The 19,544-nt window shown below is 38.5% G+C and overlaps 1 protein-coding gene across 1 annotated transcript in view; it reads left to right on the forward strand.

The window, feature by feature from the left end:
• The first annotated feature begins 1,813 nt into the window (after positions 1 to 1,813).
• The window catches only part of LOC136266648 (uncharacterized), a 40,386-nt gene continuing 22,655 nt past the window's right edge, over positions 1,814 to 19,544 (forward strand). The window contains exons 1-5 of the mRNA XM_066061642.1: positions 1,814 to 2,100; positions 4,189 to 4,314; positions 6,126 to 6,185; positions 14,742 to 14,815; positions 16,044 to 16,122. Of these exons, the coding sequence (XP_065917714.1) occupies positions 1,855 to 2,100; positions 4,189 to 4,314; positions 6,126 to 6,185; positions 14,742 to 14,815; positions 16,044 to 16,122 (585 nt within the window). The 5' untranslated portion in view covers positions 1,814 to 1,854. The remainder of the gene's footprint in view (positions 2,101 to 4,188; positions 4,315 to 6,125; positions 6,186 to 14,741; positions 14,816 to 16,043; positions 16,123 to 19,544) is intronic.

The raw sequence follows: 19,544 nt of genomic DNA on the forward strand, positions 1-19,544 counted from the left end.
AATTAACGTCTTCCCCCCTGAGTATTAGCTGCATTCTGCGTTAGTTCGCAGTTCCGTAGTCTTCTGGGAAGTGGGACTGCTCTGATTCAGCTTCCTCCATCAAAGGTTCGTTATTAGGGCTAGAGCCAGGGCTAGAACAAAGCTACTTCCGCTACAACCACCCTGGGAACTGCTAGAAGCTCCTTCACTAACTGGACTCTTTGAAATAGGTCACAGTCTACCACAACTATGAATTAATTCTGACAGAGTTTTCCGGTAGTGAGACTGAGACATAAGTTAACTCTCTGCAGCTGCACAGTTCTTTAATTATTTTCTAAAACGATTTACACGTGAGGTGTACGTAGCTTATTATCACTTTAAGCGCCTCTAATATTATTTCAAATAAACCGGGACCAACATTTTAATCGGTGAGAAAGGAACATAGCTTATCAGTGTCCAAGTAGGTCGGTGATCTATAATTGTTACGTGTCACATGGTGCATTACTGTAAAAATGATTCTTGCTGCAAACTGGAGGGGCCCTGGCCTGTTCTATCTATCCACGGCCACAGACTAGGGGGGCCCTGGCCCCTGTGGCCCCCCTGTTCCTACGCCCATGATAAATAAATATATATATACCTCCATTGAATCATTGATAAGTGATAAGCAATCAGTACTGAAATAGTTACGTAGCTAGTTGTGTAAGCTGTAATAATACAACACCGTATGTTGGCTCCCCCAGGGGTCTGTTTTAGGGCCCTTGTTGTTTATATTATATGTTAATGACATCCCAGACCTTATTGAAAGTAATGTAAGAATGTTTGCTGATGATACAAAAATTTATTCTGTTATTTAGAGCTTTGACGATCACCTTAGGCTGCAAAGTGATGTTGACCAATTGTTGCAGTGGTCTCACACATGGTTGCTTCGGTTCAATATAGCTAAATGTAAGCTGATGCGGATTGGTAACTCTGCTCCGTTCACCTACTCTATGCTGGACAGTTCCACCAACTTACCCTTTGAAATCACAGAAGTGCAAGAAGAAAAAGATCTTGGTATTTGGTGCACTGAAGACTTGAAACCATCTCTACAGTGTCGTAAGGCTGCAGCAAAAGCTATGCAAGTTCTTGGTTTGCTAAGAAGGTCCTTCAAACTTTTTTCTGTTGACTTGTTGACTTTTTTGTACAAAATGTATGTCATACCTCACTTGGAGTATTGCATCCAGGTCTGGAGCCCTTACCTGGCGAAAGATATTGATCTCCTAGAGAAAGTACAGAGACGTGCCACCAAGTTATTACCTAGTTTATTTGATTTACCATACGAAACTCGTCTAGAGAGACTTGGTTTATATTCACTGTATTGTAGACGTCAAAGGGGAGATCTAATCGAGACCTACTACAAGATATTGAATGGTTACTATGACATCAACCCTACCTCATTTTTCACTTTGAGTAATACGGATACCACCAGAGGTCACCACCGTAAATTTCGATCTCGGCTGCTAGTGAGGCATAATTTTTTCACCAACAGAGTAGTTAATTTGTGGAATTCTCTTCCAGCAGATGTTATTTCTGCACCAACCGTGGCATTGTTTAAGAAGAATCTTGATGATTTATGGAGAGCAACAAGATATGGGCACTCTCAAAGGCCTGCGGCCTAGCTTGACAGTCTTGTACTGCCAAGCAATTTTTGTCCATTAATAATAATGATAAATAATAATAGCCCACCATTGGTTCATTAGCCCTTTTTGCAATCATGAATGATTTTGAGAGTTTCGTGGCGGCATGCACACAAAAGGTCACTGGTCACGTGCCTGTTAAGTAAGCTTACGTCATATATAAGGCGTGGCGCTAGAGGGATATATACACTCTAACAGAATGATGTTGCCGATAGTGGTCACAGTGCTTTTATTTCTCATTACTGCTCCAGTTTCACTAGCCCAGGATCAGTGTACTGCATCCATCGCCGCGTATACTTCGAACTCAAGCTGTAGTGGTGCTGTAACAGGTGTGCTCGTTTCCGTAACACTTTTATCTACGCCTCCTGATGCTGGCCAGTTGGCAACAGCTTGTAGCGCTGAATGTGCAACGCTGTGGAGGACTGCTATTAGAAACTGTGAACCCGTAAGTCAGCAAATAAGGATGGGTCCTTTTTATTGGCCTAAACTATATGGGTGAGCACACTTTAACACGCGCTTTTCTCGATCTGTGTGTACATACATCTCCAGTACCTGGTGCTCAGATTTGCGTTGTGTTTAGGCCACTACAATGAGATAACCTGTTTCTCATCAACCGCCCGCACCAAAATTTTCTTTTGCTCAGGCGCACTCATTATTGCACAAGATTGCAGCATGGCTTTTTTGAGTGTTGTGGTAGTTGGCTTATCACGTAGTCCCATTGAGATACAGACAACTTTTATGAGTTTTTTTTTTTACTTCTGTTTTGATTGCTACAGTGTACTGTACATTAGACTAGACACTAGCATTGGTACCGTGACCTGCATGCCCTTCGTGCAGGGACATCATATCTATGAGTCATAGTAGCTTTAGTGTTGCTACTTCTGCTACAAGCTTGCACAGCCCCTCCCCCTAATAAGACTGACCAACTGCTGCTGCTGTACTGGGGTATGGTACATGACCCCAAGACTGGTGGAACTCTCATAAAGGACTTGAAAGCTTTGTTACTGAAGTTGAGGTTTACGTGCACTCAGAGTTTTACCCTCAGTGTGCACCAGTGCTTGGTGTGCACCCTGCTAATAACCTAAAAAAGGATTATTATACTGGTTTTGTACAAATTATGCTATGGTTTGTGCAATAATGAGGTAACCCACCTGTCCCGCATGTGTTACTCCATGGGAAGTTGATGAGAAACAAGTTATCTCATTGTAGTGGCCTTAATAATTAAAAGCATGTGACTAACAGGATTCCAATCAGGCTAAGTATCAGATTCATAGACACAAGGGTGAGTAGATTCATAGTTCATTATCACCACTTACACGTGGGTATGGTACATAGTTAACACTATTATCTATAATGTTTTTGCTTATTACATACCGGATGCATTTTTTTGGTTGTGCTTTCAGGTGTGGGGTGTGGCATAGTGTGTTCTCTGGTCACAAGAGATGATATCATGTGATATGATTGTGACCTGCCTTACTACATCTTGTTCCTGTTTTGATATCATCACCTTTGTGGCACAATTACACAAAGGTTGAAATGAACAGTAGCATTATATTCTCGCTGTTGTAAAATCCTCTGAGCATGCATGTGTGCATTTGGTTGCACATGTGTGTCTATTAATTTTGTGCATATGTGTTTATTTGTGTATGGCCTATGCCAAGATTGTGGGGATTATACTGAGGTTTTGGATTGTTTATTAGTGCGAATGACGTGGTCTGCTGATCTTTGCATCGTTTGTGTTCTATTACCATAACTACTGCTTTAATATAGATGGCAACAGAACGCAAATCACACAACAATTAGCAAAACACGTCATTTGTGTCAATAAACAATCTGGAAGCTGTTGTGTCAATAAACAATCTGGAAGCTGTGCAATAGAATCCCCACAATCTTGGGATAGGCCAATGACGATGCTATACTATGTTTACCTGACCTCTTTCTTTCACTGCCCCACACAAAAGAAAGAAGAGGGTCTGGCTACACGAGACTAAACGTCTTTAGGAATTCACTTCACCCATTTTTTTTGGAAAACAATTTCAGTAAACCAGGCGCATGCCCACAGCCGGCCTTTGGGGTAATGCTGCCATTATGGAGTAATTAGACTTAACAGTAATGACAATGTGTGGCAGTCACTATTTTCATGTCAACAATAAAAGTGATCAATAGTTATTGCAATATGATTGTTTTTGTACAATATATTACTTTCAGGTGGTAGCATTACGTTTAATAAAATGTTTTTGTTAGTCACGTGGTCTTGTTCTATCTCCCCTCACCCCAGTACTGGTTTACTGGTTATGCACGACCATGTTAACACAGTAGCCAAAGGCTTTGATTTCTTTGTGTATAGTGTGTGTATGTATGCATGTGTGTACGTGTGTAGGTACAGTATCATGTACTGTATACTATATATATGTGCACATGTGGGTAGGTGAAGATGTAATGTACATCTGTAATGCACTTATATGTGAATACACTAGCATATGTGTTTGCGTGTATTTTAATTATACATATATACTGTATCTCATATTTACAGGAAACTGTTAGTAGTTTTGCATCTGTGTCACTGATATGTGCTACTCCTCCTACTTCCAACCAGTCCTGCTATGTGACTTTAAATAATTCTGGATTTGATAATGTTTTTACTACTTATTATCTGCAAGTAAGTATGTTGTATGATATTCTGGAAGTGTGTATGTCTATATTGTGTGTAATAAATATGAAGTGGATATTGTACTGATACCGTTTTACAAGCTAGTATAGTGGACCTGAAACCTTATGCATACACCTTATGCTATTGTAGCCTTAATGTGTCTATTGTAGATGTATGCTATTGACCCTTTGATATTTTTGTAATATAATTGTATTCTGCTGAGGCAGCTGAGAGTCTTTGTAGTGAACTGTGTATGAGTGGTTTGTTCATTGTGTTGTCTAATCCAGTCGATCCTAGCTACCGATTGCTCCCCAAGGTCGCCTACTACACTAGAACAGCTATTTGGCCAGCAGTCCATCCATTTTACTCAACTATCAAGTTTTATGATAGTTAATATTAGGTGGGTCTGGGGTTGGAGTGAGCAAAGCGAGCATCCCAGCAATAGCTCGTCATAAACTTACCTTCATACAGACAGTGAAAGATGTGTCATTATGCTTAACAGCTTTAGGGCTAATGAGGGTTGGGTTCAGCCTTAGTTTCTGTCCCTTCAACTTTGTTACTTTTGTAGAGGTCACTTCAGTTACACATTTATAAGGTAGAAACTAAGGGAGGGGGCTAACTGGCACCGCTGTAGTACAGAGGTATTGCGTTTGGACTAATGAGTGAACAGTGCCAAGATTGAACCCCCAACCCATTGTGTTTTTTCTCTGTTTTTTCTTCTTTTCTGGATTACATTTCTTTTGTTTAAGTTTTATTTAAGTATACCCACTACCGGCTCTATATAACCTGCCTATTAAGTGTATTTGCATGAAGCGAAAAGAAGGACAGTGCACTACAAATCAGAAAAATGTCAAAGTTGAAAGTATTTGTCTTAAAACTAATTTCAGTACTTGTTGTTTAGTCAGGCAAAAGTTTACAGTGGATTCAATTGGTGTATGTACTAGAAGTGAAATGAGATCAAGGGATAGCTGTATGTTCAAAAACAGCTAGTGGCTTCATCTGCACCTGCTAGCTAACTTAAAAATCTACCAGCTCTGTTGCATCTACCCTTTGGGAGTCCTGACATGGTCACATAACAATACATTTCTAGTCAAGACCTACCTTAGTTTTGCCAGCCAGTGTTTTGTTTCCCAACCAAATAACAAAAGAAAAATACAGGCTGGCTGGTGAGACTAGCCTTTGCTGATGATATGAAACTAAGCACTAAAGTGCAATGATGGACCCTAGCTGTAGTGTCATGCCATGACCAAATTCCCTCATGAGTGGTAACATCATTGAAGGATTGCTCTGTGTTTAAAATATTCTCATCAATACAGCCAGTGCAAGAAATATTTTAGGTCAATATTTTTTCAGCCCTTACTTACAGTAATTCTCTGCTTGTGTATTAGGGTTGACTAATGAGTGTTTAAGTAAACGTGATAGACAATGATGGACATAATACAACTAAGAAATTGAAAAACGCTTTTCAAGTCTGCACAGAAAAGCTCTGCGAGGAGCCTTAATTTGATAATGTTGTATGGCACCATAGCAGCTACTTGCCAGAGAACATGCCTGTATATATGTACATATGTGTGTTTATATAAGCTCGTATCTTAAGTACCCAAGTGTCTCCTTTTAGTGTACTCCATAATAACAAAATTCAAATAAATATCAAATATATGTGTGTATATGTGGTAATTACAGAAATAACCAGTGAACACCTATTGCTAACTACCAATTATGTACCTTAAGGTGTTGGTTTTTAAATGCATATTAAAGTGCAATTGCAAACTGCTTTTATTTTATACCTTTGTATGTATTTTACTTTTCTACATATATAGTATTTTTCAAGTTGTGTGTTTTGGTATGCTACCGGTTCTTGCTCACCCCAGTGTCGACAGGTATGTCAGTGACAGTGTATGTTTGTAAGTCGTATACTATAACCAGAAAGTTTCAAAGCATTTAAAAGGTTTTGTATAATATACCATTTCATTGGATTTTCTTAATTGACAGCTGGAGTACATTATGTCAACCAAAATACCAAAACCTCCTGTACATTTTAGCTCTTTTTTTTTAAATTCTGTGGTTGTGAACCATACCGTATATCTTAATAAACATTGTACTGGTAAATAGAGATGTACTGATAATCGGATCGGTGATCAGATCGGTTGCCGATATGGCAATTTCTACCATATCGGTAATCGGCACAAATGCTCTGAGAACCAATATCGCTGCCGATAATTTTGTATGGCAAATATGAGCACCATTATTTGCAGCAACAAAAAGCCTTTTTGCTCACTACTACAAACAAATAGAAAGCCTCTCTATACTGTTCCATTATAGTTACTGGGGGGGGGGGGGGGGGCAAAAAATTTTAAATTTACATAAACAAGTAGAATAGGGATCGAAATTGTGATTCTGAAAAAAAAAACTGCGTAAACAAGAAGTAATAGGGATGGTGATTCACAATACTGCTTAATGTATCAATACAAGCCAAGCAGCTTGATTTGTGTGCATTGAATTTAAGATTCCTATTTTGGCTTTTTTGGAAAGTGTCCGGAATGTGGTTTCAGTGATGGGCTATGGGCCACACACCCTTCACTAATGTGAGTTGAAGAACTGTAAAATGTTCGGAAGCAAATTTCAGTGAGTAGCATTTATGTTTAATGTTTAGTTAATACATCTTGATGCATTTTAGTCCCGTGCATTGCTTCAAATAGCATTTTTTAAAGGCAGTGGTTACTGAACCGAAAGTCAGTTCAATAAGCTGTACTCGCTATTGAACCAACAGTAAAACATAGACAAAAAGGGTCACTAAACAAAAAAAAAAAAACCACAAAACTCAACCTGGGCTCAAACCCTGAACTATTGGAACTGTAGGCAGTGGGCTTACCACTGTGCTACTGCTGCTACCTACTGACTACCCCTACTTTTCTACCTCATAAATGCTACTCACGTAGTAGTCTCACTATATACACTATAATGCAGTAAGAAGAACGTAACCTAAAGGTGAAGAAGAAACCAAAGCTGAACCCGAGCCTAACCCTAAAGGTGTTTTCACACTTGATGAGAATTAATGCGGATTAGCTCTAGTTACATCTGTAACCGAATTGATGTGGTTTAGAGGTGTTTCACACTTGCAAAGCTAAACCGCATTGGATGATGACATTCAGTAGATCGTGTGATAACCATTGCATCATTATCACATAATAACAGCATCATTAACACGTGATAACTGTTAAATGCGATGGATTATGCGGCAGTTTGTTTAGCATTGTTCCTGCTTTGGAAATATGTAGCCCTTCGTAAAAGACATGTGTACATTTGGCAAAGGAGGCATGAGCTACTGTTGAAAAGAATGGCACAATGGAATGGGGAGGTGGAACGAAGAAGACGGATGCGAAGGCAAGTTCATCGATCCTCAGATTGTGTAACCATGAAACTGCATGATTATAGCTAGGTAAACTAGATGTTTTGTACATGTGCTTGTATTTGTTATGTACAATGTGTTTACTTGCATTGTTTAATGAAAATTTTGTTTACTGATTTAATGTTTTGGTGTAGGATTTGTTGGCTAAGTTTGTTCGCTAGGGGAAAATGTAGTATGTGGATAAAACCAAGATCACAGGCTTACTGGAATAGTGTTAAAGCAGGCTTATTTGGAGAAGAATGGTGGGTAGCAAACTTAAGAATGACCAGGAGAACCTTCATAAAGTCATGCACAGAACTTCATCCGTACTTGGAAAAAACTGCAACTAGATTTCGTTTACCCATACCAGTTGATGAGCAGTTAGCAGTAACAATTTGGAGGTTGGCAACCAATGTGGAGTATCGGACAATTGCTGCATTGTTTGGCATAGGAATCTCTACAGTATGTGAAATAATTCACAAAACATGTAAAGTTGTAACCCAACATTTGCCTCCAGAAGAACGCTTAAAGGATGTCATCGATGACTTTGAAAATTCCCCCAAGTAGTTGGAGCCATTGATGGATCTCACATACCCATCTTGAAGCCTATCGAGTGTCCATCTGATTACTATGATCGAAAATGATTTTACTCAGTTCTGTTACAAGCTGTGGTGGATTCGCAGGGTCTGTTCATTGATGTAAATATAGGGTGGCCAGGAAAAGTACATGATGCTCGTGTACGTACTTGCAAATTCATCATTTTACAATAAGTGTAACAGAGGAATGTGCTTTCCTGACTGGACTAAACATATCAATGATGTTGACATTCCATTTGCTGATTCTGGGAGATCCTGCTTATCCTCTACTACCATGGTTGATGAAGCCTTACCCAGACACTGACAACTTGACCAGGCAACAACAACACTACAACTATCGCCAAAGCAGAGCAAGAATGGTGGTAGAAAATGCCTTCGGTAGACTTAAGGGATGGTGGAGGTGTCTACTGAAAAGGATGGACTACCTTGATATACAATACACTACTGATGTTATAGCAACGTGTGTTGTTTTTCACAATATATGTGAGCTAAATGGTGATGAATGTAACCCAGAGTGGATTAACTCTGATGAATCCAGTCAAGAGGACAGGGCATCTCCAGCAGATGTTTCAAGACGATGCACTGGAGCTGCTAACAATGTCAGGGAAACACTGAAAGATTACCTATACTCACATCAGTAAAAACCTTTACACATACATTACAACCTTTTCATGCCCTTAGTAAAAATTACAATCCTTGCTAACCACTGTTACATTGTTCTTTTGAATGTACGCTGTCAGTACCATCATGACTTGAAGGGGATGAACAATGACTAATAGAATGATCAAAAGGTGAATACTCTGTAAACAGTTCATAAGGAAACGTATTACATTGGTACCCCACGAAAGGAGCTGCAGGATTTGTGCCTCTTGATAGTTGACCAATCAAAGTGCCAAACTTAGTCATCATTCTCTCCTCATGTTGCTGCTCCATCTTCAATCATCTCATTTCTCTTTCCTCTTCCATTTCAAGCCACTTCCTTGTTTGTTCCTCTGATCTCTTTGCTGCTTCCTCATCTAGCTTCATCTATTTTTCCGAATTATCTTTGGCTTTTCGTTTCCCTTCTGTATACAAAACATCATGGTACACTCTACTTGCTGACAGCGTACTTTTTGATAATGGTAATTTTGTGTCAGTAGCTTTACTAGTAGTGGGCTTCACATCTTTCTCAGCAGATGTTCCAGTAGTATCGGCTGGTGTACTAGAAGAGCCTAAGGAAATACAGTAGAGCATGTCTCGATGGTGATTGATATACTCTCTACAAAGGACTACTATATTATATTCCCTAGGGCAAATATTTCCACCAATTGGTGGTGACCAACTGCTTATTTAAGGCCAAGAAAGTTTGGCTCGTATAGGTGACCAAACGAGACAAGTTCCACTCTATTTATTAAAACACCAAATAAATACACAGACTTACTTGAATTCAAGTCTGATTTCTGGATTTCACTGACTGCGCTATTTGCATTTTGTTCTAGTGTCGCAGTGGATTCAAGTGTGAGTGTATCGTCTGGCTCCTTATCAGCATCTTCAGACTCACTGTTAGGATCTAAGTATAGGTAAGTCCGCCTCGGTGATTATTATACATCATTCCTTCGGGTTGTTTATCCACTGAAGACTCCTAGCAATGCATGTCTTAGTAATTTAGACAATGGCCTGTGGTGACTGGAATTTTGTTATGAACCCACAAAGTATGCAATTTGTTTGTTGAAGTTTGTGGCTAGGTGTCTTACTAGGTTCCACCTGTTTACAGGTGTCTTACTAGAATAAAAACCCTGCATACTTTGCAAATATCAAAGCATTCTTGACATGCCATTGTCTAATGTTATTAATTAAACATAATACAATTAAAATAACATAGAACAACCTGCTAATGTTGTCCCACACGTCTCAAGAATAGCCACAGGCTGGGAGGAGGCTCTCTTGGCCAAAACAGCATCTAGTTCTTCATAATATGGGCATACCTGACGTTTATTGCCTGTTTGCTGATTTTTATCTTTGGTCTGCATCATACTTACAATCTAGCAGTGTACATATGTTTTTGTAGCCCCTTACCTTTCAGTACCTTTGTGTTAGGTTTTTTGCTTTGATTCTACATTGTTCCCACGTGAATTCAAATCCTTCTTCTTGCATTTTTCAGCTATTTCTTCATAAATGATCTTGTTTCTCTTAACTGAGTCAAGCTTCTGTTGTACATCGACTTCCCCCCATACAGCTATCAATGCATGAGTAGTGCTAACACTCCATCCTGACGCTGCCATGCTCCCTGTGCGGGAAGTGTCATGTGTATTCACGGTGTGTATCAACTGATGTGCATTGTGTCCTAAAAACCACTTCCACAAGTGGTTTGACAGGAATGTGCATTGGATGGTAGTTCGATTACGAAGCGCTTCAAGTGTGAAAGCGTGAATTCAGTTTAATCTAGTGTGAAAATGCCTTAAGCTAATGCTACTTTTCGCGTCCCCTAAAGTCGAATATTCAGGGAAACTACTAGATGCATTCCCTAAAGTCAAACGCTTGGGGAAACTACTAGAATAAAAAAAACTTTTCGGTTCAGTAACCGCTACCTTTTTAAAAATGCTGTACTTTTGTTTTCATGGCTTCGCGAGTGAATAGCGTCTCAAAGCCATGACTCTTGCTCTATATCTTGCAATCACCTTAGAAAGCAAAGATTTTAATACCACACAGACCTGGGTAGGAATGATTTCAAAATATGCCATACATTTTTAGTGATGATATCTGCTTCCTGTGGGCTGTAGACACACGAAATAAGAATAATTATACAACCAAGTACTAAGAATAATATGAAACGCAGTTAAAAATAAGTCATAAATAACAATAAATAAATAAATAAATAATTAATGTTTGAGTAAACTACGGGGCCTAGAGACATGAACTAACCGGGGATAGATTCACCTGTGAACGAAGGCACAAACGTATAATCGTCGCTCCTGTTCGTGTTGATGACTTGATTATACGTGTAATTCTATATAACGCCCAATACCACATCCTTGCTTAATTATTTACAAATTGTGCAAAGGCCAGAAGCCACTTGTGTAAACAAGAAGATTACAAGTAAGTTTTTATGTTTGTAACATCTCAAGTCTCCATGCCAGCTGCCAGTGGATTCATTCACGTAAATAAACAATGCAAGAAAACATTAAAACATATGCCACGCTCTTTACAATACAGTTAGCTACATATAAAATACAAGTAAACAATTTTCTCTTGTGCAGCTGGCATGGCAAACTTCTTTTGTGTTGGTGTCAGGCAATTCAATACGTGCTTAATCTTTTTTGCCTTCACCTGGCGTAGCTACTAGGCTCTAACTGGCTTGGCTGTCTTCCTTTATCTGGTTCATCTGGCTTGCATACTCCTACAGTATTGTGTAGCTATCTCCTGAAAGTTGTGTATGCATAACTATAGTGTGTCACCCTGGCATCACTGTGCCATTGCTACACCACTAATGAACCTTATTTAACTCTATTTGATGTTGATACTTTACTGTATATTGGCTAATAATTTTCATCTGTTGATATTGCCCATAATGTATTGCTGCATACAATACTGCAATAATGCATAGTTCTCTCCTGTACGTTTTGTATACATAATTACATATACTGTGTACACATCACTGTGCCATTACCGCACCAATGATGTACTGGCACTTAGCTACTGGTGGCCTTTAGTTACGCTATTGTGTTGTATCTGTCACTACTGTGACATATTGAGTTGATTTGGGGATCATGCCTTCACCACCTAATAGCCTCACCAGGGGGCTGTCATGTTGATGTATGTACTTGGTTGTATGTGACGCAGTCCTAGTAATAATAATAATAATAATAATAATAAGAAGAAGAAGAAGACGATGGAGATTTGGGGCAATTTAGGAAATTGTTGAAAACTCCCAAAACCACTTCCCTTGTGTTTTATACTTCCAGGTCAGTCTTTACAACACTAGAGGAAGGTCTGGAAGGTTTTTGAAACACATTCAAAACCTGGAAGACTGCTTTTTGGCATGCGTTCTATTAGAGAGTTTTTGAAAATTTTTGCCCCGATCCCTATTATGAACCACTATCGTGGCTCATGATAAGTTACAAGAAGCCATGCGACTGCACATGTATAAGTACTGCTATTAATTTTGTGGTAAAATATTCTTTCCAGCCCAGATCTGGTAGCTGTTATACTGTAACAACTAATTGTAGAACTTTGCGTGGGCGGTATCAAAGGTGTACTTAAATTCCATAAAGTACACTTTAGGGCAAACAGTGCTTTATTGACCACAAAAGAGTGCTTTATTGCGAATAAAGCACTCTTTGAGGTGCAATAAAGCACTCTTTGTTGGCACTAAAACACAGTTGCCCACATGCTTTAGCGGGCTAATAGCCTGTGGTGCTCACGCCAGTACGACTAATCACCCAAGCTGGTGAAGGTTGATAGCCTCGCTGTGCTGAGTGATCAATTACCCCGGGCAATATGAATTCTACCACTGGGTTGCTTTTATAGACATTCCTAAATGCTTCAATGATGGGTGGGAGAAGGTAAAGTTGCTGTTACGTTTATTAATGTAAATGGACAAGTCCTGGAGATATCACACCATGTGGCACAATAGAATCAATTGTGGGTTTTAACTATAGTCTGTCAAAATACATGATGAACATCTTCTGTGCCAAAATAGGTGAACTACGCGTGAGTTACTTTGTTAAACTAGTTTGTGTGCATTCAGGCTGCTATAATAATTTGTGAAACGCGTGTTACTTATGAGTCCTAGTGTATGGTGAAGCTAGCTACATGACTAGAAAGTTCCATAAATCATTTAAAGCATTGCCGTGAGTGCTATATGAAAAATAAAGTATGAGGCGTACAGCCAAGTACTTTTATTTTTCATATAGCACTTGCGGCAATGCTTTAACATATACGATCTGCACCACAGGAAAGCTAAGCTGATAATCTGTGTATAGTAGCCATCTTGATAATGAATCAAAACATGAGTAATCCAGACAAGGGAGTATGTATTAAAATATGTGTGGTGCCTAATTGTCTGGTTTGTGTAATAGAGGCCACACCAACCAAAGGTAACCACGTATAGTTGTGCCTTATAGTTACGTCACTTCTGTTTTCTCTAAACATCATTAGAATATGCATCATGCAGTAGCTATACACCTGTTACTAGTTCTATTTTACACTTTACAGATTATGTATACAATAATCAGATCGGTATAATCAGTATCGGCTCTTTTAGGTACAGTATTGATACAACTGAAAAATCTTTATGGTACATCTCTACTGGTTAATAGGCCAAAGCCTGCCCTACACACTGGGGAATTGATCTGTCAGGGCAATCCTGAGTATAGTGAAACGATAATGCTGACATAGGTTTGTAGTCAAAAGACACCATTGATATACATGATTGATAGGTTTAACAATGCAATATACTGTTCTTTGTAATGAAAATTAACATTTTAGGTAGTAGTGAACTTACTAATCTACTAATTATTAGAACTTACTAATCTAAAAATGTTTTCTTCTACTATCAATGCTTTCCGTTATTGTTTTTTTGTATCCGTGGCATTCTTGTGGAACACTGTTCCTGAGGACATTTTGGCACGAAGCCAGGTTAAACATTTCAGATCTAGATTGAAACAGTTTATTTTAATGTGATTGTTTAATTCTGTACTTGTATTGTGTATGTTGTTCTGTTTTTGTAATTGTATTTTTGTAACTGTAAAGATTGTATGTAAGGGTATCACCTTGTACAGGCACATGCCTTTTGTGTATCCCTTTAAACAATTTGATAATAATAATAATAATTATTATTATTAGTGCAAAAAACCAATTAACTTTACCTTTCACTACTCAGCATTGCCTCGACAAATTAATCCCAGACCACCACCAGTGTACATTCATGTGTAGACACTATAGGGTAGGCTTTGGTCTATTTGCTGGTGCACTGTTTATTAGAATATATGGTATGGTTGCTCAACCACAAAGTTCAAAAATGTATTGAGGCTTGGAGTATTTTCACAGAAGAATGTACTCCAGTGCTTACATCATCAGTACATGCCTTAGGGCCAAGAATGAAAAGGCCTGTTGTACAGCGTTTAAAAACAAAATGTTTTTATAAAATGCACGTCAGAATTTATTTATTTATTAAGCCTTTGCAGCACAAGTGCTGAAGATCTGCTACTCCCACAGCTTGTTTAAAGTTGTTACATAAAGTATGTTTGAAAAGGTGGAGAAAGGATAAAAAAATCCATGACTGGACCTGGACGGCCTCGAACCTGCAACCATCCAAGTAACGCTTGAACACTTACAGGAATCTGCCAGGCAGTCAGGATGTTTTCTCCTTATCAATTTCATGTATATTTTAATCATTTCAATATTTGATTGCTTGCCTCATACAGTATTTCCACGCAGATGTTACGTTTTCTTTTTTTTATTATTCCATTCAGTTCATTATGGAAACAACCAACACTTTTGGGTGCTGTTGGGCTGAATATATTGATGCGGTGGATGCCTTCGTAAGGTAAGCATTCTTTAGTTGGGTAATTATGTTGCTGAAACATTAATGGGATCATGCAGGAAAACAAAACCCTAATTAAAAGACTTACAGTTTTTTTGTCAAATTTAAAACAATGCAGTTGAGTACATGAATAAAAATATAACTTTTATTGAGCAACTACTACCTCAATTATGACTAATCTATATAAAACTTCATTGTTCAGTGGTATTATGTGATGAGATCAATTCTAGACTAGAACAATATTCTAGAAGAAAATATATAGCCATTATCAGTGGTATGTAGCTACTCATTGTGTGGTATATGTGAATCATATAATATCAGTATTGGTAGTATATACTGTATAGTAGGGGTTGTACCAGCCTCACATTTCATTCATAATGACCTGGCAGAATAGATACAATATTATCAAGACTAACTTTGGTACATTCAGAGCAAAGAAAAAACAATTTCAACAAGTTTTTTTGCAGAATAAAAAATATAATTTGTCTTAAATTTTGATGTCTTCATCCCTGGAAGCATAACTTGTCTTTGGCTATTGCTACAGACTTGATTTGCTTATGTTCCTTTTTTGCCTACCAGCAGCAGCTACAATACATGTTTTATAATTTGTCTATGTTGTTTTATTACGAAAATTCTCTTGACAAAGCCTTGACTCTGCTCTTAATATTCATACAGTACAAATACGAGAGGTCTTAATACAAAGTTTCTGTCAGCCTATATACAAGGCCCAAGCTGTCATTTTTCCGTCATTACAACACTATACAGCCTAATATTAGGAAAGCTATTCACACTGTGTCCATAGTTGAACTGGCATAAGTTTTTAATCTTGCACATCTGGTCTTGTAAAGCAATAATAAATAAATATAGTACGTATACACCCCAGGGTTAGAAGTAAGTTCACTACAAGGTTTATAGAACACTCACACTGAAGGTTATTTTAACCGTAAAGCTTTTTGCTCATGCATGTGGGTGGAAGGGTACAAAATAGCGCACACACACACACGCACACATGCACATGCACGTACACGTGCACACACAATTCTTTCCATATTCCAAAAACAATTATAGGAACTAGGTGTGCGCCCCCATAGGACACACACCTGGTTAACAATTCAAAATTTAGGTTTATTGGAGTGCAGAAGTTGTAAAATCTATTAAAATAGTTTGTCGAACTTGTGTGTCTGTATGATGTTCAGGTGATTATTCTCATATAACTTTTCTACACTTATAGTGAAATTCAACAGGTTCATGAGACATGGGCACTCACATCAATGCCAGAATTGTGTGGATTGTCATTATCATTTTGTGACGTAAGTTTATAGTATGTATAACTCCATGTATTAGTTTATGGGTACACAGTAGTAGATGCTATTGTTATATGGAAATTATTAATAAATGTGGGTACTTGACTACAGCAGAGACTCTGTATAATGGACACTTTGGGATTAGTAAAATTTTACTGTTATAATTTTTCAGGGTAGACCTATTTTGGTAGAGGTCTATAGGAGCCTCTGAAACTGTCCTCTATAAAGAGCAAGTCAGAAATTGAAAATTTTCACAGTAAGCAAGCGAAGATGGAATATGCACCACATCTATACATAGTACCAAAACTATTAATTTTATTCTCAATGGCCAAGTGGTAAATGCATGAGAGTTGTTTATTTTCTAACCTCATACAATGCAAACAATTGCTAGCTACTTATACAGTAGTGAGTCATAAGTAGAGGATGAATTTACTTGGCATAGCAGCTACATTTAGACCCTTTTGTGGTGAATTTGGAAGTGTCTAAGTTACTTTGACCCTCTTCATGTTTATGACACCACTAACAGTGGTACTACTGGCAGCACATCACCACCTGAGAATCAATTTTAAACCCCATCTTTCACAAACACATCATACCCAAAGAAATCTGGTCTCTTCTATAATTATGGTCCTCTTGATAGCAATGTCACAGGCCTTATCTGACACGTACAGGTAACTCATCAATAAGACACGGCTCAACATCAGTGGCGGTGTCAAATGTCCTATCTTGCACAATGGGTGATTACCAACATGGCATGGCTCAATGGCAGTAGAGTGTTCTATGCCGATCAGTTGGCTCAAGCAAAACATAGTGGACAGTGTAGTGTCACCATGAGTGGCATTTGAGGGAGATGAGGACAATCCTTCTGGTCTTGTTTGATGAGTTTCCTTCAACCATTTGTAAATACTCTATAGATTTATGATGTCATAGTTTAATTTGCAAAACGCCTATGAAACAGCTACGGTACTGTCCAAGCGCAACGTCGCACTCACTCGCACATGCAACTTTGCTCGAGATTTTAAAAATCGCTAATTAAGTGGAGTGGCAACTGTTTTGCTCGCGATTTTCGTAAACGAAACAGCTGCCATGTTGTCTCGCAAGCAAAACAGCTGCCACGCCCTTCAATTGGCGATTTTTTAAATCTCGAGCAAAGTTGCATGTGCGAGCGAGTGCGACGTTGTGCTTGGGTGGTACCGTAGTTCAATCTACTCTGACATAAACTCTTCACTTCTAACTGACATGACAGTGTTACTTGCAAATGAACAGCCAACGTTTGCATTACTCCTACTATTTGCACCATAGTTGAGAGCATTATGATTGAATGGATATATCCCACTCCTCCTCAATCCAGAAAGTATAATTGTTGGCATCGTAGTGTTCCCCCATGCTTTGTAAAGAGAAATCAAACTTGGTAATGGATTTTTCTCTACAAACTTGTGGCAAGCGTTCTGCCAATTCTGCTTGAGTGGTTTGAAATCTAACAGGTGGCTTTCATGAGTTGCATGCAGCGGGAAGCACATTAAAACAATGTCATTGTCTAGGTATAACTTGATCAGTTCTGGCTGATAATATGAACATGTGCTATGAACATCCAGCACTAAATGCAAAGGTCTACTTTCACCGACATTGTTAAACAATTCTGTGTCAACCCAACCTGGACTGCTGAGACCATAACATGTACGTGGAACTTTCCCCCTGGTCCATTCATAATTGAAGTTCTTTGCAGCAAATATGGTTGCATGTCCCGTAGTACTTACACAAGCGACCTAGCTCTTATTACCACATGTTCTGCTTCATATCTTCTTCTGACCTCTCTTCATCACAACCTCTGGTGGTCTGTGGTCCGGTCTCATCAACATTATAAATTTGACTTGGGCTATTCATCAACTTGTTCTTCTGCAGGACATACTTTAACTAACTAGTCATCGTTTCCTCATTCATACAATCCGTTCTGCCACCTTTATGCAATGTCAGTGGCGCTGCCTTTCCACAAACCCTTAATATGAACCATTCGATACTCTTCTGCTTGGTGATAGCTATATGCCTAACATTTGTTGCAATCATCTGTACCTGCTTTCTGCTCTTGTCATACCCTGCTTTAGCAGTATCCACTAAACTTCTGAAATATAGTTTAGGCCCAGGATTTGTGCCATGAGCAACCTGGCCAGTAATTCTATCTTGCAGCATCTGTCTTAGAACATTGTACTGTTGTGTTGCTCTCCACATCTTTTTCCTGCCTTTAATGGCATCAATGGCAGAGCACATGCTTTCTCGTCTGTCCACTGCTTTTCCTTTTTGGAGGTGTTTCTTGATGGTAAAACTGCTGGAGTTGAGTGTAATACTGCTATTAATGCACCTTAATTGCTATTAACTGTTCTATTGTGTCTATGTACATTCTGCCTCCACCATCAGCTATGCTTTCAAACACTGGAATTACTTGTCCACTAAATTCTGGTATAATGCATTTTTCTCCTCTAAAGGAACTGGCACCTTTTGCAATGATCAGCCACAGCTGCTTCTGTGTTCTCCATATTTTGTTTTTTTAGAGAATCCATGTCATCACATGGTCATTTTAGGATACATGGTCCAGACTAAAACTGTTATTCAAATAACAGTAGTAGGTTACTGACACTCTGACAGTTGATTCTTTTATCACAAATCTAATCTACTCTTGGCCATGTCTTAATCTGCTATATCCAGAGTTCTGATCCATGCGGTACCATGCTTAAACACCAGTATCATGTGAGAGATCACATGATGCAAACTGTGTATGGATTAGAGGTGTGCAATTATCTAGATATATCCGATTATCGAGATATCATAAGACTTATCGAGATAAAGATGGCAGGTTTATTTATCCAGATGATAGTAAACTTCCATAAATTACTTGTATACCAAAGAATATCTGATGGTGTAGGCACCTCCTCGGGGCTCCAACTCTCCTACCACTTGGAAACATTGTTAAAACTAACATTTTTCACTTGTTTCGTATTCTTCAAATTGCAATTTGCTGGTTAAAATATTGACAGTTAACTACAAAAAATAATTGTTTCAATTATTGAGATATGTTAGATAGTCGAGATCTATAAATTTAAAAGAAATATATTGAGATATGTCTAAATTTGTCATCGCATGCCTCTAGTACAGATGCATAAATACATGATTCAAAACTTCAAGGAGTTTATAAGCTTCATTGCTTAGGCGTGAGATGAATACATACCTTGGGTGTGAGAGGGTGAGATTGCACCTCAAATTGTGAGAATCACACCAGAGGCATGACAGTAGACAGGTATGAATGATGTAGCAAGAGAACAGTCACTCTTATAGCACAGTCCCTTAGAATTTATATTGATTGTATTGCATACTGTTGTATCGCTCATCTTTATATGCCAGTCGGCTCCTCCTAGAATTGTGTTACTACATGTTTA

This window comes from Dysidea avara, chromosome 9, assembly GCF_963678975.1.
Source record: "Dysidea avara chromosome 9, odDysAvar1.4, whole genome shotgun sequence".
NCBI lineage: Eukaryota > Metazoa > Porifera > Demospongiae > Dictyoceratida > Dysideidae > Dysidea > Dysidea avara.